This window comes from Spodoptera frugiperda, chromosome 12 (genome assembly GCF_023101765.2).
Source record: "Spodoptera frugiperda isolate SF20-4 chromosome 12, AGI-APGP_CSIRO_Sfru_2.0, whole genome shotgun sequence".
Lineage (NCBI taxonomy): Eukaryota > Metazoa > Arthropoda > Insecta > Lepidoptera > Noctuidae > Spodoptera > Spodoptera frugiperda.
The window spans coordinates 11,734,515-11,758,289 of record NC_064223.1 but is presented as its reverse complement, the minus strand read 5'-3'; the positions used below and the strand labels follow the sequence as shown (position 1 = coordinate 11,758,289).

General features: G+C 35.1%; 1 protein-coding gene across 3 annotated transcripts in view; it reads left to right on the top strand.

Annotated features, from left to right (window-relative positions):
• LOC118262938 (adenylyl cyclase 78C) overlaps positions 1 to 23,775 on the top strand; it is a 139,142-nt gene that overhangs the window by 57,147 nt on the left and 58,220 nt on the right. For all 3 annotated transcript variants that reach the window (XM_050697594.1, XM_050697595.1, XM_035574635.2), the window contains exon 2: positions 23,232 to 23,289. In XM_050697594.1, the coding sequence (XP_050553551.1) occupies positions 23,262 to 23,289 (28 nt within the window). In that variant the 5' untranslated portion in view covers positions 23,232 to 23,261. The remainder of the gene's footprint in view (positions 1 to 23,231; positions 23,290 to 23,775) is intronic.

Here is a 23,775-nt window from a genome sequence, read left to right as displayed (position 1 = left end):
CAAAGTCTTGTCACCACGTCAATGTGGAACTAAAACAACATTCCTAATGCTGGTACTCACGGGCGGTACACCGTGACGTCACGCGACCCATTAGACATGTTCGAACGTCTACACTTGCCTTAAGTGCTCCTTTTACTTCGTAACTAGATGGTACGTACATTTTATTTGTGTAGACAACCAGCACGTGATACTACCCTAATCCGACAATGGATTTGCTATTCTATTTCTAAAGTGTTAACGTTGAAAATCAAATTAAGTAATTTGATACATTGAAGTAGGTTGATTTGCTGGTGACTATACAAGGTGTTATTTATTACGTGTGTAAACCTTTGTTAATGTGTGAGGCAGTAATTTAATAAAATTAAATAGGTGTCTGTGTACTGATAGGCCACGTTTTTTTTGTTTTCAGATTTATATATATTTTTTGACATTAACAGATGGGTATTCTGTGAGAACAGATAAACAGAGAACTGGTAATTTAAAATAATAAATCATTCTCTGTGAAAACAGAACCAAATCTATCACACGATGACTACCTACTCGTATATGTTTTCTAAAAGATATAATAATAATTCTAGACTTTGAAATTCAAGTATTATTCTCAAATTCTACATTCGTTAAGTCGTTCTGACGCGTGACAGGATTGAATAATTTAATCACTCAGATTCAGACTTTAGCTTGTGTAAATTCTGCCCTTTTTTCAACTAGGGTTTTGGTTTGGCATTGTGTCTAAACTAGATTTGGCTGAATGTCGGTTTAGTGACATAGCATATACTCTTCACAGTCTACTAAAAATAAAACTATACACCTTGTGGATATTTCGAGTCTTTTTTAAATTGATTTTTAAACAGCACATACTAAATTAATTGTCATGTTATCGAAATAACGCACATTGACAAGTAACTTGCCTATATACTCATGCTAGAGGCTCATATTCATAAGCAGCATTCCGTCGAGTTCCTCGTGAAACAGTTACGAAAGTCAATAACATAATAATTAATTAAATAAAAAAGGTAATTTAAAAAACTAAAAAACCTGACTGCGTTTCTTTATAATATTTAAATGAAAAAAATCCCTAAAACAAGAAAGTCATCGTAAAATTGAAGCAGTCGGGACCCATTCTAAAAAGCCAGCCGTAAGTATGTGCCCTCACTAAGTCTTCATATTTAGAATGGGTCCCGACTGCTTCAATTTTACGATGACTTTCTTGTTTTAGGGATTTTTCATTTAAATATTATAAAGAAACGCAGTCGGGTTTTTTAGTTTTTTAAATTACCTTTTTTATTTTATGGTCTTTTAGTTTTATTATTTTTATATTTTGATATAATCTAGTGTCACTCTCACAGTAAATACGAATCAAACGACCCCTATCAAGCGGAAATCCATCGAGTCGTTCAGTCTAGAGAGTGAGAAATATTCGAATTTGGCGCCAAAAGTCCGCCATTTTATTTTTTTATTATTTTGATATATCCATTGTCACTCTCACAGTAAATATAAATCTAACGACACCTCTCAAGTCAAAATCCATCAAGCCGTTTAGGCTAGAGAGTAAGAAATATTCTAATTTGGCGCCAAAAATCCGCCATTTTGTTTTTTTAATACTTTGATATATTCAGTGTCACTCTCACAGTAAATACGAATCTAACGACACCTCTCAAGCCAAAATCCATCAAGCCGTTCAGGCTGCAGGGCGTGCCAAACAATTATACATACATACATACATACATACATACATACATACATACTCTCGAAAAACATAACCCTCCTTCTGGCGCAGTCGGGTAAAAAAGAGTTCAATATTTTATTCCCCACATCCTACTAATATTATGAATGGGAATGAAATGCAATTTTTGTTACTTTCCACTAATGGATATACTTAATATGTATTTGAATATAACCCACATACAGATTTTAGAATGCATTTGCTACGTTTTATCTTGGTACCGTAAGCAAAACCGCGGATACAAAGAAGTTAGTCTGAAACAAATGTTAAAGATAGTATTTATCACGAGGAATAATTTTGGAGCAGTATAAAAACATGTGATGCGTTGTGTAATGTGTTCTGAGACTATACGCCCATATCGTAAAGTGCTTGTCTATATTATTTTACATTTCATAGTCGCTATGATACAGATGAACACAGAAGTCTTGCTTTTACGAAAATTTGTAATAATTGAGAGATCCATACTATACCTACTTGAAAGCAAAAAAAAAAAAAACGGAGCCACTAGCGTAAAAAAATATTCGGTTTACAACAAAATACTCTCATTTTAAAGGTAATGTAATTATCTTTCATATGATATTTGTTTCCAACTAATAAAATACCTGAACCAGAAAATATTTATTAAGAAATGAAAAAAAGGAATAGCGCTAGTGGCTCAGTTTCTTTGCTCTCAAGTGTAGTTTGTGGTGTGTTTAACACACACACGCACAACACAAGCGTTGTTTCACGTCAGTTTTCTGTGAGACCGTGGTATCACTCCGATCGAGCCGACCCATTCGAGCCGAAGCATATGTAGCTCTCCCACACTGACGTTATAAACTGTGTTATCATTTCTCGTGAACCTTCTATCATCTTCTTGTTGACGCCCCTTTTATGTTCAATGTAATTCATAGTTTTATAGGCTTGAGGAAAGGCTTGGATGTTTTTTATCCCATTTATGATGAGTTAGGAATGAAATAAAGACTGCGAATCAGACGGTACCACTGGGGCTTATTTTAGAAACAAATTTCCTTTTGAACGAGTGATGTTTTAAATCATTGTGAAGGATTTTTACACATATTAGGTTACACAAGAAAAGCCGTTGGCCGAAGTTAGTGCTAAATGAATTGACTTAGAAATCCTATTGTAGCCAGCCAGCCAAAAAAGGTTCGTAGCACTAGCTACGTGATATGCTACGAACCTCGTAGCGGGTCTACGTGACTACGCTGCGTAGTGTAAGAGAAAGCATTGACTATCGTACGGAGTATTTTTATTTATTTCGTTAGTGATATATTTTCTTCTTTTGTTGTCCTGAAAAATAGACTATAATAAGTATTAAGGATTTGCTTTGGGCTTATGTACTATTTTTAGCTAGCGTGACAGTTGAAGCTCAGACTTTTGAATAAAAAAAATATTAGTGGAGAAAATATTACATAGAAATTGAAAGTGATTTACAGGTTGTATTGTTAGACAAGTATTAATAAGAATTAAAAAAAATGAGCCACACATTTCTTTGAATTCTGGTAAAAGTCACATTTATATTAAAAGCACCAAAAAGTAAAATCCCAATGACAATAATTACTAATCTGAAGATACAACACGTGAATCCTCATCTGAACATCTATTATTCTAACTCTTCTACCAACGAGACAATAGTACAAGACCATTATAATAATAAGAAACAACGAATTAGTGTCACCGATACGACGCCTGTCAGTCTCCTGACATTTAGAAGAAAGTGTCATGGCGGCGCGGAGGTAACGACTGGAGTCATTAGTTTAATATCTTCATCACTTTACCTACGCACTCGTAATGAAAGGAAATTGTAATGGATTGTCCTTAACTTGTTACAATAATTGTTACAATGTGTGTTTGTCTGTCATAATCGTTGTCATTATGTAAGGTGTTCGCTAGTGCTTGTGTAACTTAATATTATGACACTTATGATTTAAATAGCAGTTTGTATTTTTTCCTTTAAGTTAGCTTTTTACTTAGCCCTTAAATTTTCAATGACTCTAAATTTCCACTAAGGATGCTTTTTTACCAGAGATGTGCTATGCTACGTTGATTTGGATGCGTTTGGCTTCCACCAATCATATTGATTGGTACACATAGTTTAGCAATGGAGGAAATGGACTCAGATAAGCTATGTTTTTTAAATAGAAAGATACGTGCTATGGATGACTTCCCTACCATCGATACATCGCATACTCGAGCTGCACATCTTCCTAGCTACTTGCGGCGGCGTATCTTCATAGCACATCTTATTCGCACAGCTATATAGCTTAACATCGGTGGAAACGGTTACATAGTTTCAAAGTTTACCTATTACGTCTTCGTAGCATAGCTACATAGCCAATGTCTCTTTGACATTGGTTGTCACGTTCCCCTCCATCTTGCTTTGTTTTCAGCTACGAATGGTTGAGACACTGACTGATGTTCTACTCGGCGGACACACACGTACCGACCAATGTCAAACCTACATTGACGTAGGGTTGTGAACGAGTGCGAGTGTGAGTATGTGCGGTTGGCCTGAGTTGTAACTGCCGAAATTAAATTGAGATATTTTGTACCAACTATAGGTTGACTACCCATCTCCAATAGGCCGGCTACGCAAGTGTAACGCCTCTAGTGTTTCGGGTGTCCATGGGCGCCGGCGATTGCTTGACATCAGGTGATTCTGCTCGTTTACCAAATTATTAATTACTTAGTTTATAAATATTTATAATCATTATTAACTAATGTACTCTAGTCGTTATAATTACTGTACTTACAAAATGCGAATATCAAAAAGTTGACGACAGTTTAAGTCCGATTTAATATGTCGCACATCAAAAACATATGACGGTCGCTGATTATATGTACATATTTGTCAATCTGAATGTTTTCGTAAATACTCGTATAAATAAATTCCTCAGAAACCGGCAATAAGCAATTTACATCTGTATTTGTACTGAATTCTGGAATTCAGTATTAGGTAATGTTTACTTAGTGAGATGGAGATTATTGAAAAATATCAAATTTTGAGGATAGGTAAATTTTTTAGTTCAATTGATGCTATAATTAAGTGATAGCTTGGTTATGCAACACTTCTCCGATTTTTCAATCGAGCAGATATTCATATGATTGAGGCAGGCCTATGTTCAGCAGTGGATAAACGATCACCTAGCTTCTAATTTCAATGTATTCTTGACTTTATTTAAATTCTATGTAGTTTTTTCATATTTTATTATCTCATTGCTTTTTTTATGTTTTGTTTAGATTATAATGTTAACTGATATGAACTGTGAATGGCAACTATACTAATATAAGTGACAAATTCACAGCAAATTGGTGAACAAATTGTATGTGTATTTGACTACATTTGGTAATGAATAAGTCATAGGTGTATCTGTAAGTAAATAAATAAAATTAAATAAATTACATTCTTGTTCGAACTACAGCTATATACATGATATACACAGTACACAGATATAGTAAACCGGTGTCCAGTCACTGACCTGAGCGTGACGTCACTGGACAATTCAACTAACTAATACAACTTTGTACATTGTATGGACTTTTGTAATAACATACGGGTAGTTCTTCAGAGACAAAATTTTCGATGTCTATGAGAATATTTTTGAAACCAACTAACAAAAAGGCATGTAATATTTTTTTTAGTATAGTTTAGCTATATCAGTTACTAGGACAAATAATATTTTTTAAATAATTCCAGTCTAGGTACAAAATATATTTTTTTAAAGCTTGTTCTTCTGATTCATATGGCGTGTCCGTTTGCCATTTTCCGGAACAAAGTAGTCGATTTCGCATTTTCCTTTTGATACTTCAATATAAATTATAATTACATCGAAAGGAGATGAGTTGTCCTCTTCAAAAATAAATATGCATTCGTTATAACTATGTTAGTATGATTATAAATAAATAAATAAGAAGTGTCCGGCGTATAATACTGATTAATATGGCGTAAGCTGCGAATGACCATACTTGGTCGGGTATTAATAATGAGAGTCTGGCTTCCTGTGCGGAGGGAAGCCAGGCGTGCAACGAACAAGCTAGGAGGCGGACGTGCGGCTGGTTGGCTTAGATCCAGGTGTTACTAAGGTAAATATCTGATTCATCTGTGTTTGGTTTACATAGCATCCTGATTATAATGCCTATTTTATAAAATTTACTTTATAGTTTTAAAACTTTAATCTATGTTTCGTGTGAAGCTTTTTGGTTATACATTCGTGTAAAAAAATGACAAGAATGAAGTCTGTATATACGATGAGTTATGCATGATTGTAAGCAAAATCCTGATTCATCTGTGCCTGATTCGTATGGTCAAAACCGCATATGAATCATAAAAGTTGCGTTGTCCATGTTTTTACTGGTCTTATTTTTAAATTAACTTAGCTATAAAGGTTATAGCTATAATTTAAAAACTTTTTTTTTGAGGAATGTAATTAATATGAGTCTGAAATTGCTAATCCGCCCTGAGCAAGCGTGATGATGAATGCTCGTGATTTCTCTGTGCGAAAGTACTTGAAAATGGTATTCTAAAAAGAAATTAAAAGAATGTGAAATTAAAATAAATACAGAGCTCATTTACATACAATTTTCAATTGTTCAACAGATTCATCTGTAACAATTTCTGATTCATCTGGGCAGAAAATATTTGAACGTCGATATCTCGAAAACTATTTTTTAAAAACGAGTCCCTCATTCTATTATGCGTTATTTGGTATATCTATTTTCATATGAACACGTGTTACAGATCTTAAAGTGGAATTAAATTTTGGCCATATGAATCAGTCGAAGAATCAAATTTCGAAGAATTACCCATACACGTTGTTTAAGTAAAGAAGTAACACTGGACAAGTTATTTGCTAGCTTTTTAACTTTAGTGTAGTTTAGTAGTGAACTTAACGGACAAAGGCATTAGTTTTGTTGTAACAAACCACTATTCTGTAATTTTGTGATATGAAAGCTAATGTTAAAGATTCGCTTCTGCCGCGTTTCCGTAGAATAAAAATATCTTATCACCCTAGTCAGCTCATAACCTGTTTGTATACAAATCCGTTTCGTAGTTTCAGCGTGATTGACAGACAATCATTCAAATAAACAACCTTACACATTTGTAATATTATCGTTTGATCAGCGTTACAATGAGTTGTAAATCTGGAGGTATGGACTGCCTAGCAGATTAAAGCAGGAGTAGAAACGGGGTGGTTTAAGTCAGTAAGAGTCTGACACTCTCGCCTCGCCCAAGGCGGAAAAAGATACGGGATGATTTTAACCACTTAAAAAAGAGTAGTTGTAAATGCGTTGCCGGCTTTTTGATAAGTGTTACTGTGTCTTATTGTTCCTATCACTTAAGATCATCATCATACTAAAACTAAAAGTTAAAGGTTGAAGTACTTAAAAGTTTGGCGTGATGTTATATTTTAAAGATACAAACTGTCTATAATGAAAAACTGACCTTCCATCAAAGTACTAGAATCAAATTTCGTGTAAACAATACCACCTATAAAAGGTGTTCATTTTTTACTTTTTAAGCCGCTGCCAGCGGCTGTGACCACGAGCTGGCCTCCAATATTGGCCTTTTATCTTTAATTGAAGTGGTAACAGGTTTACCAGCGACTTTCATGTCCTAGGATATGATACATAAACTAGTTTTGTAGAATAAAGTATCAGCTGAACTTTAACGCAACGCAATGTCACGTCTTTTATTCCCGAAGGGGTAGGCAGAGTTGCACTTGTACATTATGGCACTTAATGCCACTGTACAATGTACACTTACTTTACACCATTTGTGTTATAAGTCCCATGTAATAGGGAATGAGCCTATTACTGAGCACAATTTCAGACTCCGTAATACTACTGAGAAATTTTCGAAAAGCCGAAAATAGCCCAGTAATACTTTGCTCAATCGAGGAATCAAACCCAAGACCGGTCCAGCAATCGCATTTGCGACCACTCGACCAACGAGGCAGTCCTAGCTGAACTTTAACAGTTGAAACATAAAAAGATTGCATATAAAATACATTTTATACATTGTATAGTCCACGTATATTCTATACCAACATATGTAAATATATAAATCTGAATACATATTCTATACGTAGAGAAAGAGAGGGAGAGAAAAATTATACTTACTTAAATATGTAATATTATGTCAGGCAATCGTGGTGGGAGGCTCTCATACCCTGAGCAGGGTTGACGTTGCAGCTATACCGCCGGTTCTGTTCAACGGTGCGATCATTCCGTTCAGCAGTGATGTGAAGAACCTTGGCTTGTACGTTGATAGCAACTTGACCTGGCGTGTTCACGTCACCAGTATATGCCAACGGGTTACTGGAACGCTGCGGTCTCTGTATCGCTTAAGGAACTTTCTTCCGTCCTCCACCAAGATAATGCTTGTCCAGTCCTTGGTTTTCCCCATTTTTGATTATGCTGATGTGTGTTTTTACGACCTGAATGCAGACCTACTCAACAAACTTGACCGCCTTCTGAATAACTGCATTCGATTCGTCTTCAATCTGCGTAAATACGACCATGTCTCTGCATTTCGATTGCAATTAAAGTGGTTGCCCATACGCCAGCGCAGGGAACAACGGGCGTTAACCACTTTATTCTCCCTACTAAACTCCCCTAATTCTCCTACATATCTATCCTCTTATTTCCAGTATATAAGCGCAAACCACAGCAAGTATCTCCGCTCCTCTAATAATCTTCTTTTACAATGTCCAACTCATCGTACTGACTTCCTTCACTCTTCTTTCTTCATACAATCCATTTTGCTGTGGAATGCGCTGCCTACGGATGTCAGGACGGCGACCAGTCGACTGTCCTTCAAATTTAGGCTTCGTGAGCATATATGGAAGAGGCTGACAGACTCAACACACACATAGTACATGTATGTATGTATGTATGTATGTATGTATGTATGTATGTATGTATGTATGTATGTATGTATGTATGTATGTATGTATGTATGTATGTATGTAAGTATATATGTATGTATGTATATATTGTAATATTTATTGTATATATAACATGATCGTTATAAATATAATTATAATTTATTTATCTTTTAATATTTCAATATATGCCTGCTGTTACACCTGCTGTTGTCTCTCTGCATCACCCCAAGGTTGACTGGTAGAGAATGCCAAATTGGCATTAAGTCCTCCTTTGTACAATGTACATAAAGTGTAAAATAAAATAATAAAATAATAATATTATTGTAACTATATACTGATTCTCGTAAAATATACGGTTTCTTATTTCTATAGAATATCAGGTAAAATACTATTGTCCTTTTTAATCTTTTTTAAATTAAATTCGTTACTGAAAATATAACTTTTTGTCCACATATTGTAATACTACAATAATACAAAGCTAAGGATTTACCTCGAACAAAGAATATTAATGAACTCTTACAAAATTCAATCATTGCTGCGCACTATTATTTCAGTAAAAATATACAAAAATGTAATTATGGACTGCCAATTTGTTCGGGTCATCGCACATATGACTGCCAAGCAAGAGGTTCTTAGATTCGGTTCCCGGGTTGTGCAACTTAATATTTGGGTTATATTTTTATAATGGCGCGATGGGCGCGGAATGCCGCCAGCGCCACCGCATTGTCTAGCCAGTAAACTGAGTGACGTCGCCGCGTCTGCGCACGCTGCTCATGATGAAGAGTCCCTATATGGCTCGAAACTAGTAGAGCTTTTCTCCAATTATTTACGTGAGTAAATCGTGATTTTTGTTATTAGGATAATCTTAGAATATTCTTAGTCTATTAATCAATCGTGATTTGTGTAAATAAATGTGCAAGTAAATCATTTCACTATTAAAAAAGGTATATGTACTTACTCCTCCGTGGTATAAAAGGTGTAACGTTACGCAAAATATATTGTACCTACGCTCTTGACACTCACAGTACATGTAAATTGCGTCAAACGAAATTAAGTGACATCCTTTTAACACGATAAAAGCGTGTGAAGGCGAAAGTAATGCGCGTTAACTTTCGTAAGCCACATTTAAGGTGTGGGCACACGAGTCTTATACGCAGATGTGAGTTCTGACTTTGTAAAGGATGGCAATTTGACCAGAATTATCTTTCGAAACTGCCATTTGGCTTAAAAAGTTCTAAAAGCGAGCACGAACAATGTTGCGCTGATATTACTGCTTTACGTCACTGGGTATAGTACGTCATTTGATTTAGAATAGGGATCATGACGGGGTATGAAAATTAAAAATCTATTTAGTCCGTCGGTTAGGTAATTAAAGATATAAGACACGTTTTTTTTTTTTTTCTATGAGCCGGCACGAATGGGCTAGCTCGACCGGAGTGATACCACGGGCCTTACAGAAAACTGGCGTGAAACAACGCTGGCGTTGTGTGAGTTAGGTTAAATTTGTTATTACACCTTCCGAATCTTCCTTACCCTAATTCCCCAACAACCCTTAAATTCCTAACCCCCAGAAGGCCGGCAACGCATTTGTAACGTCTCTGGTGTTTCAAGTGTGTGGTGATGGCGATTTCTTACATAAGATGACTTGTCTGCTCGTTTACCGACTTAAACAATAAAAACACCTTTAAGTTTAATTATCATTCTATAACTTCCTATATTATTGTACTATAATTCTACTCAAGCGCCCTCTATAACCTAAAGACACAGTGAACCCTACGCTTATATAAACACACACCACTTTATAACATAAAGCAAATATCGAAGGAGATTGGTTTATTCAAGAAACGCACGGAGGAAAGGAAATGTGATGCAAAATGGATTACAATATGTGAATTTGCGGTCCCAAGAGTGGAGAATGTGAACTCGAGACTAATTCTTGTGAAAAATTTCTCTTAGATGCGGCGAATCGAGTTATTACTTTGTATACGTGCCCTAGATGTGTTAGATCGAGGTTGGTTTAAGCTTTAGGGGTGTATAAAGATTGTGTTGAAGTTGTTTAGGTGATTTAGGTTAAATTGTGACTTTATATTGGATTGGGCCGTCAAGTTTTTGTGATAATTAGTTATGTTAAGTAATTAAGCATTGTGTAAATATTTATTCTGTAATTTTTTGTTTAAAATTTATAATAAATAAATTAAATAAAAGTTTAAATAAGGGGTTTTCGATAACTTCTCAGTAGTAGCAGGGAGTCTTGAAATGTGCTCAGAATATGGCAATAGGCTCACCCCCTATACCATAGGACTTATAAGATATATGGTGAAAAGTGGGTAAGCAGTGGCATTGCAATGTGCAATGAATAAATAAATACATAAATCTAGTTTTCTATATTCCGTGCATATATCAATTACATACCGTATTGTGCACCTCTGCCTACCCCTTCAGGGATAAAAGGCGTGACGATACGATACGATAAACATTATACTTCTATTTGTAACTTGTTTTATTATAGATATTATATTTCTGAAGACTTTTATGTCTTTCCTTAGCAATAGACAGAGACCAATTAAATCATTTGAAGTAAGGACCAATATATTTTTGGGTTTCCCAACAACCCCTGAATTAGATAGAAATCACAAAATCAAAAGATAAGGAAAATGTACAACAAATTCCAATTACAAGCAATAATAGGCAAAGCTTTTCGCAATTGGAAAACAAACTGATAGTTCAATATTGGGCCCGAATCAAAGATCTTGTTAATCCCGAATCCCGATACAGGATTGCGTCTAATCCCAGGGTTGAAGTCCGATGGGAATCGTCCGAGTTCCAAAATCAACGGACATCAAAAGATTCGGCGGCCATATTAGAAAATACGAATTGGAACTTTTTTTACCGACCTCTTTTTTCATTGGTATTCTGACAATAATGTTGTTTTTTTTTCGTGAGATGCCTGAATACTAATACTGCCTCGTTGGCCGAGTGGTTGCAAGTAAGACTGCCGGGTAAGGGTCTCGGGTTCAATTCGGGAATTTGGGAGGTTGGGGAAGATAATTAGGCCTTCGGCATCCTCACTTATGCAACGAAACACAACGCAAACTTTGTTTCACGAATTATTATTATTTTACTCTCTCTCTCTCAACTGAATTCTTCTTATTCACCTATGTACATATATTATAATAATTGTAATATCTCTAAAAACAGAGCCTTAAGCCTTAAATTATATTATAATTTGATCGAATATCTATTTGCCGCAGAACAAAGGAATGTCTAAAGATAATACTGTTTGAACATTCCACAGTGTATAGTATTAAATATTTAAACATAATATAATACCTTGATAATTAAGCGACAGAAGTCAAGACTGCTAAGTATGGTGTCTTGAATTCGTTGGTCATCACAAATGGGGAAAGTACTGACAATCGCGCGATCTATGAGTAATTTATGATAGCTACATAAATTATTCACATAAAAATTACAAACAAACAAACAAGCAAATAAATCATACTTTATATAATGTCTAGAATATCAGTATCTATCACTTTGTTTTCTTACTTCTTAGTAATTTGTTACGAAGGACAGAAACATTAACATGTAAGACATATAGCATAACATTTACTTCAAATAAATTATATTTTTATGTAAGCTACCAGTACTATGAAATTCAAATATATAAAGTATGGCGATCACTCATATAACTTAAATGAAACTACAAATATTACGTCTTGTCCACAAAAGCATAATACACCTAAATATTTCAACGAAATCGAAACAAAAAAAAATTCAAACAAAATAAGTAATGATATTAATCAAGTATAAAATTGTGGAGATCTGCTTTGTTTCTTGACCACAGAAGAGCTGTAATGTTATAGGTGGTCTGTGCTTATGTTACGGACATGCGGCGCGGCTGTTATAATGCTGTATTTGTCAAGAGTGTTCAAAGAGAGTTAGCTCAAAGAGAATAATGCACTTTTTAGCCTAACTACTAGGCCTAATTCGCTCATTTTTTTTTATATTGTCATTCAACATGATAACAAATATATGGTTTAAATTACGTCATAAGAGGTTTCCCCATTTATGCATAAAATATACATGTGGGTGTAAAACAGCTCCGATCTCCATTATGTCTGCAATTCTTTCTGGGCCAACAAAGGGAAATGGCGCGATTTCCTTGAACATCTGTAAGACGCTGGCAGGATGCGTGGTGCGGACTCCAACTATACTCCTCATACAATATTTATTCATATTCATATTAATTTTTTTACTTTCCACAATGTATGTACATAGATGTTCTTAAAGGTCAAAGTAACAATTATGGACCTAGTTTGGGCACAGCAATTTTAAAGATATAAAAATTCAGTCTTAATAATTATAAAATTTTATATTATTATAGTTTATCTTAGTTTAAAAATGCTTAAATAATTATAATTATTGAGATCTTAAAATTATACTTTGTAGGTGATTATGAAGGAATGAAATTGAAAACTGTGTCGTTGGCTGAGTGGTTGCCAGTGCGACAGTCGAACAAGTATTGTTAAGGGTTCCTTTGAGTTTTGAAGTACTCGTATGTCAAAGTCAAAGTTATTTTTTTCGTTTTATGTCATATAGACCGGGATTTTTGAACGTTATAATAGGGCCTCCGATAACTAAACAACGAAACACAACACAAGCATTGTTTTACGTCGGTTTTCTGTGAAGTCGTGGTATCACTCCAGTCGAGCCGGCCCATTGGGACAGAAGCATGGCTCTGCCACACTTAAAATTATTGACCAAACTTCATTCTTATTTTGTATTAAACTTTCTCATTTCCACTTCTAATATTAATGATGATGATTAATGATAAATGATGAATGATATTTATTTCTGTAAGTAGGTTATAAAATAACACTTTTACACGTCAATATTTCAAATATTGGCATTTCCTATCCTATCATACTCTAAGAAGAAATGCCGAATGAAACTCAGAGGTCACATAGTCTCTCTTAAAGTCCAGACAATGAAATAGAGGATAATGTGAGAGATTATAACTAAATATTATTATAACTAAATACTCAAATACTGTTCTTAATAGTCTAAGAAATTCCTCAATTCTACATCTTTACTACACAAGTGAAGTAGCAGCCACGACGTCTAGTCTCCCGTCGCGCGACTAATCGCTAAATGGGTGGTCGCCGTCTCCCGCAGACTCACCGACTAATTGTCGCCCTATCGCGACTCCCATACCATTGTCTCTAATAATTACCAACTATCATGTCGACTTTTGTCTATAATTAATTTAATTGAACCTAAGTGGGCTCGCGTATCGTGTTATACGATATATGTATTGTATATCGTCTGTATTAATTGTGTATATTGTGTTTAATGTATATCTTTATTGGTTCAAGTTTGTTATTTGATATCTACGTTATTCGAAGCGATCGGTGAGTATTACATCTAGAATTAGAGAATAATGTAAATAGTAGGGGTTTTTGTACATGTTTGAATATGATTGTAGTTTGGAGATCTATAACTGGTTCTTTGATTATAATAATTATAGAATTTGAAGTTCAATATCAGGTTTTGTTTTTAGTTACGGAATTCCAAACAGTCAATTAAGACTTTAATGATTTTATTAACAAGACGTAGGTACGGATACTAGTAGTCATATTTAAAGTTTTTGTAAACATTATACATTTTAGCAGAGTATTAGCTTTTTATAAAGGAATTATATAGTTTTAGAATGTTAATGTAACCAGTTTGCGTGTAAATGGTAGGCCGTTACATACTTTAAAATATTTATTGAAAACCAGTAATAAAGCCGCAAACAATTTTTATTTGACAACTAATAATAAAAAGAAACAATATTGTCTTCTAAATTTGATTTAAATTCGTAATTTAAAACAAATTGTGACAGTGACAATCCTTTCGAAATTCAAACATTGACGAGTCAACTGTCACTTCACATAAACAGTTTCTTGACAGATGATGTTTATGAATAAAACATTTTCAACTTAAACAGCAAATATGACTTGTGACGTATCAAATACAACGATATTTTTTATGGCAACTCAATCGAGGCCATAGGATTGCCATACCCAATTTTTCTGGAAAAGCCAAAGGATATCTTCAATATCAATAAATTATTGTGGAGAAATATCTGCGAATATTAAGTGGCACAATATATTCAGTCCCCATAAGGGTATGTTCTGAGCGGCGGAGGTAGCGACTCACATATGTATCAGGTTAGGTACTAAAATGTTTAAAGTAAGAGCTTTATTCGTACACGTTCCTGTGGGATAATAGTAACCTCCAGACCATAATCTACCTCTGTTCCAAATTTCATCCTGATCAATTGAATTAAAGGTACCTATTCAATCTCAAGAATCAGACGTTTCCTCATTTGCTCCGCATTGCATCCCGAAATAGACCTGAATCTTCGAAAATAAAATATAACTTATTCATAAGATCATCACTTCTTTCAAACCCGCTCACCGCTCCGCTTCTCCCAAACACCAACCTTACAGTACTTTTCGTTCGCTCACATGGAAACTTATTTTCACCGATTTGCTTTCTCTGTCCATTCGAAAGATCTCGATGTCCGTTTCGGGATAAACCACAAATCCTATTTGTAGGTAATTCACACACATGAGCGACTTTGATTAAATTATAACGAATTTTGATACAATAAGGGAGAGATGTGTTGCTAGGGCTATATTACTGACCAGGATATTATAGAAAGGTTTTAGATTGAGAATTCTTTGAAGAGCAGGTATGGCGACACATGACATGACAAATGACAAGTGAAAGACGTCGCATATAGAGGATTATCGAATAAATCAATGGATGACGTAATAAATCCGACATCGCACATATGAAGTTTACATACGAATAAACATGGATAAAAAATCCTGACAACTTACTTACCGTACTGTTTCCTTAACTCCCTCAAGGGGGGATGTAACGTAGATCTATTTAGGAATTACGTTTTATATTATTTTAATTTAATATTTATTTATTTATTAAAGAAATTTTGTAAACAAAAGTTTCTTTATTCATAGTCTTTGTTAACGCTATTGGCCACGCTATGTTGTTGCTCACTCAAGTTTTAGCGGAAATACATCTTAATAAAAGAAATAATACATAATACAAACGTTTGCCATGAGGCTTGGGAATTGCAGTTAGATCACCAAAATATTAGATATGCTACTGAACTTCCTTCAATCACTAGTCACAGTGCTGGTACACGTCTCTTAGTTGTGACAAGCAATTTTAGGATATACCAGTTCCAAATAAAATTATTTTTATAAAACTGTACTACTCGTATATAGCCACGCTGGCCTTAAAAAGATATAAAAATAAAAACGAACAACATCGAAATATTTGTACGTGCACTTCCAAAAGAGTGCATCGAAATGAATAAACTTTTTTTTTGTTTTTATGACTAAAATCTGTTTGTTTTCAGCGAGTTAGTTTGGATATTGAACCAGGTAGCGCGTCGCTATAATGCGTAGGTATAATATTACATACGCCAGTTACTATGTGAATATTATATTAGTTTCTGCTAGTGATCCCGTAGATCCGGAGCTGCGGAGTACCTAGCGGGTTTACCGGGGCTCCGGTTCGAAAAGCAGGAGTAGGAACGGGGTGGTTTTAAGTCAGTAAGAGTCTGACACTCCCTCTCGCCTCGCCCAAGGCGAGAGAAGTCATTAGATGATATTCCCACTTCAAAAAAAAAGGATAAAAAGTAAGACCATACTCCTGTTCTAAATTTTATCCTGATCCTTTTAGCCATTTCTACGTATAAAATGTACCTAGACATGACGTCACGCACACGATATTTCATATCGATATATCTTCGAAACTATTTGTTTCCATAAGAAAATAAAAAATACCTATCTATTATTTTAAAATACTCTACAAGACTGATATTATAATGAAGCATTAGTCATCTACCATATTGTCAGAGACATACATTGTCAGATACAGACTGATGTATGTAGGTACAGTACATTCATTATATTACCTGCAAAAAAAATTGCATAAAGATTTCACAATATTGCAAGCATGTGCTAAAGTCACGTACTACTATTACACAGGTGGTGAGGAACAATTCATATTCGTCACTTGATTTCCAGAAAGAGAAACAATATAATGTTGTTTTTATTTTTAAAGTAAACAGGTAATGAAGCTGAAAAAGGAGGTAAACCTCGTATCCCATCATTATAATAGGTCAGCTTATTGCCATAAACCATACCTGTACCTACCTACTAAGAAATTTTCGAAAAAAATATTAACCTTCATAAAATGAACGCATGTATGCAACGTCACGCCTTTTATGCCCGAAGGGGTAGGCAGAGGTAAACATTATAGCACGTAATGCCGCTATACAATGTACACCCATTTTTCACCATTTATATACAATGTGATAGGGGTGGGACTTCTAACCCGTTAAGGCTGAGTATTACATCTAATTTTATCGACAAAAAAAATAATATGGGGGCAATTGAAAGTATTGAAAAATAGTGTTTTTTTTGGGTAAAAATAATTCACAAATGATTTTTTTTCTCACCAAAACATTATCAAACATATAAAAAAAGTAATGAGTAAGTTAGCCAAGGTTGTTAGCGACCGTTTGTCGTAATTTTTTTGTTTCTACGACGCATACAACCTATGATATCAAAAAAAGGAAAAAAAACATTAAAATAGCCATAATTTTTAGGGGGAGGGGATTCGACCCCTTCGACCCCCGACTTTCATCGATAAAATTAGATGTAGTATTTAGCCTTAACGGGTTAGAAGTCTCACCCCTATCACATTGTATAATGATAAAATTTATTCACGGCTTAAAATTGTAGACATAAGTACAAAAATTGAATAAATAAAACAATGTGCAGTGCATACTATTTGTTGAATAAACATTGTCTTACATAATAACATTATGTATCTAAAATATGTGCGACGTATAGAATGTCACGTATTGTTTACAGTGTGCGGCCAATGACGCAATAACGTCAATGAAACTGGGTTAACTTTTTTACATAAATAAAATATTTTGTAATGTCATCCAAAAACAATATGGTGGCCTCCATTTTTGTAGTTAACTTACATTACTACTGCACGGTTGGTGCGGAGGCTGGGCAACCGGCTGCCGCGCAACGTGTAGCGGGATCTATTCCTGCACGGAGCAACTCTTTGTGGGATCCACAAATTGTTGTTTTCGGGATTGGGTGTCATGCCGTCATGTGTATGTGGACTTATATGTTTGTAGACATACCCACGACACAGGAGAAATTCCATTTGTGGGGCAACGTTTTTTTTTAAGAAAAAAGGAATAGAATTTTGTCGATGAGTTTTTGGTTTAAATTTTATCTAAGCGATTATGAATCAAGATGGTTAGATTTCAATCTCCAAGTCGTTAAAGAGCAATAGTCGATTTTATAATCGTATGTACACACATGACGGAGAATGAAGGAATATGAAAATCGCTATGCTCGCTCAATGTGGATTGGGGGATTTCAAAGTTATGAAACTTACAATTTGAAATTATAATTCTATGTTTTCTCGTGATGTTTTCCTTTAATACGTAGGTACCTACAATTTATTTATTTATTATAATAAAGTCATTCATGAAGCAATACCACAGGTAATACGTTAATTGATACTCTGGTCGCCTTTTGAATTTACATAAAATATTTAAACTTTAACACAATAACATCACGAATTGTATTATTGCTTTGTGTAGGTAGTACTTGTAAATGTATTTTTTTTATACTTTTTATAATAATAGCAGTAGTTTTCCTTACGAGGATATTCTGTACGAGTAATAGGTAGCAAAAATTCGTGCCCGGAATAGGATCATTGTACTTGCCCCCCATTAAATAACTGGGGAAAAACGAATCACGGTAGATACTTACATTCTGGGTGTTTGTCTTGTTTTGTGAAATACCTAATTGGTTGTATCTGTAACGTCAGTTTAACCCAATATAACTTGACGTTACATTTTGTACGACAAGCGTTTTTCCTTTTTCATTTCTTGATAAATATTTTCTGTTACAAGTATTTAATTACTTGGTAACGGTTTATTAAGAATATTTTATTAAAGCAAATTATTATTTTATAGTTATATAGAGGGTTCTTTAAAATTATCAAAGACGCTAGTGGCTCCGTTTCTTTGCTCCTAAGTGTAGTTAGACACGCGTGCGTGCGGCGTGTCGCGTTCCGCGCGCTCTTCAAAGAACCATAAGACCACCACACATGGGGCGCAGTGGGACTGATGCCTGATTCGGAGCTGCGGAATACCTAGCGGGTTTACCGGAGCTTCGGCGCAAAGGGCAGAAGTAGGAACCGGGTGGTTTTTAGTCAGTAAGAGTCTAACACTCCCTCTTGCCTCGCCCAAGGCGGTAGAAGTCATAGGATGATTTTTCCCCCTTAAAAATATTAAAAAGAAACTGTAGTTAGACGGACTGGTATATGAAAATGAACCGTTTAAATATTATATTAAAATAGCTATTACATTGTGTTCGAAGTAGCGAAACTGTATAGCAGAGAGTAGACTTACAAGTGTGGGATTATAATACAATACCTTATACATATGTATGTATATAATATACGTATATATATACTCGTATTACTCGTCTAGACAAGTAGACGGGACATTTAATTAAGGACGAGTAATTAGAGATTGTGGAATAATATGAATGTGGTCTTGTCTGGAAGTTATTGCCACATTTTGAAAATCAAATATAAAGTCTTTTCTCTGTTTCATTAGCCGAGTGGCTGCAAAAGTCAGACGAGCAAAAGCTTTGTAACCTACCTACTTGAATATTCTAATAGTTGAATGGGATCTAAGACTGTGTTCGGCGAAAATAGAGAACATTTAATTTTTATTTACAACAAACCGGTACATTTTCGTCAGATATAAATTAAAATAACTAAAAATCACGGTTTAATCACGTACAGAGAAAAGCTCTACTAGTTAAAGTAGGTAAAGCGTGATTTTTCACGATAGTTCTTATATGTAAACAAGATATCAATAACCCTTTAATTTCAAAACTGGCGTTCACTTATATACTTGGTTCAGATTAATTTAATCACCAGTTTCAAGTTTATTGTATCTAAATTGTTTGCTGTACATTTTTAAGTGATAATTATCACTTAATTTATTGAAAAATATCTAACTATTACACTAGTGGTAAAACCATTCAAAAGTTCACACTTAAAATGATAAATAAATAAAAGAGTACATAGAAGGGTTGTCTAGACAAGGGGCGATACGTTTTAATTGCGAGTAATTGGAGTACGATCGTTGTAAACGATACTTGCACTTTACTTCACGTCTGAAATAGGTAAATAGCTTTTACATGTGGCTTTGCGCGCATTGAAAAGTTAACCTATGTTATTATTCGTACATATTAACTATGTATACCTAATGCAATTTTCGGAATACTGGCTGAGTAGAAAACGTATCTAACAAACAAACTTACATTCGCACATTTAAATATTTTTTTCTTTCTATTTTTTTTCAAATGTACACATATATAGTGGGAAATGTTGGTGGTACTTTTAACCACTTTAATACTTTATTCGACCCCGAAATTAAACTAAAACAGCTCATCATTGATAGCACTAGCTCAACGAGACGGTAACAAATAATAAACACAATGAAAATCATCCAATGAGTTCTCCCTCCTTGGGTGAGGCGGAAGAGAGTGTCAAACTCTTGTTAACTAAAACCACCCCATTCCTACTCCTTTTTGGAGCCAGAACCCCGGTAGTCTGTCGCCATAGGCTGATCGTAGCAGTCCGGTGGTGTAAAGGCTCTACTCTATTAAAACTTAAAAACTAAAACTGTCGTAGTAGGTTTAACAGCAAGATGAATGCATCTCCTGGGAGAGTGGTCGAGTAGTGGCGCCAGTAATAATTACAGTTATGACGCTAAAAGGGTCTATGCAGTAAATTAGTCCACTCGAGCAAGATTTACAACGACAATGCGAAAGAAACTTTGCTTTTAAAACTTCATTGCGAAGCTTCGGCTTAAAGTTGAGAACTTATTGTAATACTAGTTTTAAGTTTGTAACAATCTGATGAAAATTTACTATTAATTTTAAAATGTACTATTAAAATCACGCTAATATTGTAATTGTGAAAGTACAAGTGCGTTGTCAACCTTTTAAGGGTTAGGAATTTAAGAGTTGTTGGGGAATCGGGGGTTTGAAAGGATTGTGGAGAGGGGTAATTAGGTCTCCGGTAACCTCACACAACGCAAGCGTTGTTTCACGTCGGTTTTCTGTGAGGCCATGGTATTACTCCAGTCGAGGCCGATTCGTACCGAAGCATGGCTCTCCCACACTTAATTAAAATAATATAACACGACAAAATGTACACAATCTGCACACGACACAACAATGCACAATGTTAACTAGTCTCGTTACAAACTGTATTTTAATTAACCACGGTTACTGTAACTTGTAGTTCAAAACTTCTAGTATTAGACTAACTATGTGTACTCCTCTAGTAGCTATTGTTTCAGTTTCAACTATGTTGCTAAACTAATAGTAGATGATTGCCTAATGTTGTAAGATTAAGTGTTCTGTTATAGGAGGAGGAGGTTTGATCAGGATTAAGTATTATACAAATGCAAGCTGCGGACTAGCTAGGTAGTCCGCAGCTTGCATTTGGGTTACCGGGGCTCCGGCTCGAAACAGAAGTAGGAACGGGGTGGTTTTTAGTCAGTAAGAGCCTGATACTCCCTCTTGCCTCACTCAAAGCGGGAGATGTCAATAAATGATTTTCCCCGCAAAAGAAAGTGAGAAGTAAACAGTGACTGTTGTTTGCCTTTTTTTAAACATCTTATCTGCACGAGACTCAAAAAGTTACCTTTTTATTTCAGGTTTTGAAAAAAATTCAGTATGAGTTTGTTTTACGTATACCGAGATGATTGGTGGTTACATTGGAGCCGGCCAATTGAAGTGCCGAACGCAGTCTATCTGTACCAAACACGTTCTCGTTTCGATCACTTTAACCGTAAAACAAACTCATACTAAGCCATGATAAATACGCAAATGAAACGCTAATGTTATCCTATCCTATTTATCCACACTTGAAAAACTTTTTCAAGTATTAACCCATTACCCACTTGACACAACTATTCAACCCGCAGCCGCTACACTGCGGTCCTAACGACCCTACACTAAGCAATAATCGCTCGCATCGCTCCAACTTAAATAGTTTGTACCCACGAACTCACGAACTTTGAAGTTCGTAAACACTAAAGTAACGTGTCTCGAACTCACACTATCTCACTCCCTCAGTGTGAGTTCGCAACTCTGTAACAAGTTAAATCTGTTCCGATTGTACGCGATCATTTTAAACTAGTTAGAGGCTCAAAACTTTTAGTCCTTGTTCAAACTTCGCTAAGACTATGGGAATTAAAATATTATGGTAATTACTTCGCTTGTTTGTTTGTTTGAGAATTACGCTTTGATAAGTTTCGAATATTATTGGGAAAGTCTATTTTTGGTATTTTTTTGGGCAAACGAGCAGACGGATCACCTGATGGTAAGCGATCAGCGCCACCCATGGACACCCGCAACACTAGGGGGGTTACGAGTGCGTTGTTGATTATCATTGTGATGGTTGGTTGTGTATTTAAGAAGTTTGTATGCAAGTTAGATCTTTATGACATTGTGTTTATGCAGTATGATATAGTTTTATTTATTTTCCTCAATTTCTTGAATTACTTTTGCGTGTTGGACAAAGCACCATTAAGATCAACGATTATCAAAGATATGTCGCTCAGTAAAAGCACGTAATACGGAATTTTAAATTAAATATGGAATTAGTTCGTGAGACGCATAAATACAGACGCATAGGTAAAGAGTACAGAAAAACCAAATAAAGTATTAAATTACTTAAGTTGCCGACATAAAATAAACTTAATATTTCATAATATAGTATTATAAATAGTTAGCTATAGGTAGTAGGCGTCAAAAACCGATTGAATTAAATTTCCACACGGCGCTGACATACGGACGGACGGACAGACGGACATGTCCATTGTTTAATACATTGTGACGTCACACGCCAGCCTCACACTGGCCGCGGCCGCATAGACTCAGTTATTTAGCTACAGGCCAGTGACGCGAATGGTTAAATGAAGCGGATGATAGTAATGTAACATAGCCTGAATGCCTCATTGGTCAAATGGTCCCAAGTGCGACTGTTGTAGGGTTTGTTTTGTAAGTTGAGTAAAGTGTAATTGGGATTTTTAGATTTAGCAAGTTGTAATTGCAATGTGTTCTGAATGTGTCTAGAGAGTAAGATATTGGACTCATGACTCATCCTTTATTTAGATGGACCTTATAATAACATATCCAACAAAAATAATAGGTACTGTAAATTCAATGTGCTCTATTTTAAAATGAGAACAAAACATTCAATTATTTTCTGGCCTATCTGATTCTGAATTTCGCAAAATATAGTGAAAGAGCTACTGTACTCCCACTTTAAATGGTGGCAGTTACTTACTGCTGACATTCTTACACATATTTCTACATTCATCCCGCTTTCCTCGTTGTTCCGTTAACAAACAAAACTAAAAGGTGCTGCGTTATGCTATCAATAAAACATTTTCTTTCTTTCTCTCCCAGATCTGAAGTGAGGGGGCGCTGCCGCCCATCATGCCATCTCCAGACAATCGGAAACAAGGTAAGTGCATACTCCTGTTGATAAAAAGCATCGGCACAACAACTTACCCCAAAATGATGTTTGAAGGATTCTCGACTTTATTGGTTAAATGATAAGGGTTGAAATTGTTTATGGTGACACTTGGTGAGGATAAGATAAAAGACCAGGTAGTCTTAATACATTTACTTAGTCTAGATGTCTTTGAATAAGTGCTTCTTTGTCAAATTAGTTCAAATATCTTGAATTTATAAAAGAACTTTTCTGCAATTCGCGATGGTAAGCCCCTAGCTAGTGGGTATCCTAGATGGTGTATAAGGATACTTCATGTAAAATACTAACATACTCGTATTATTAGATTTGACAAAACAATGCAATGTAGGTATGTTGTGCAGACACATGACAAGTGACAGGGGACAGAAGTCGCACATATAAGATCGACGAGCAAATCAACGGATGACGTCATAAGTCCGTGTTCTAATGTGTGTGTGCGTACACGCACATTTGAAC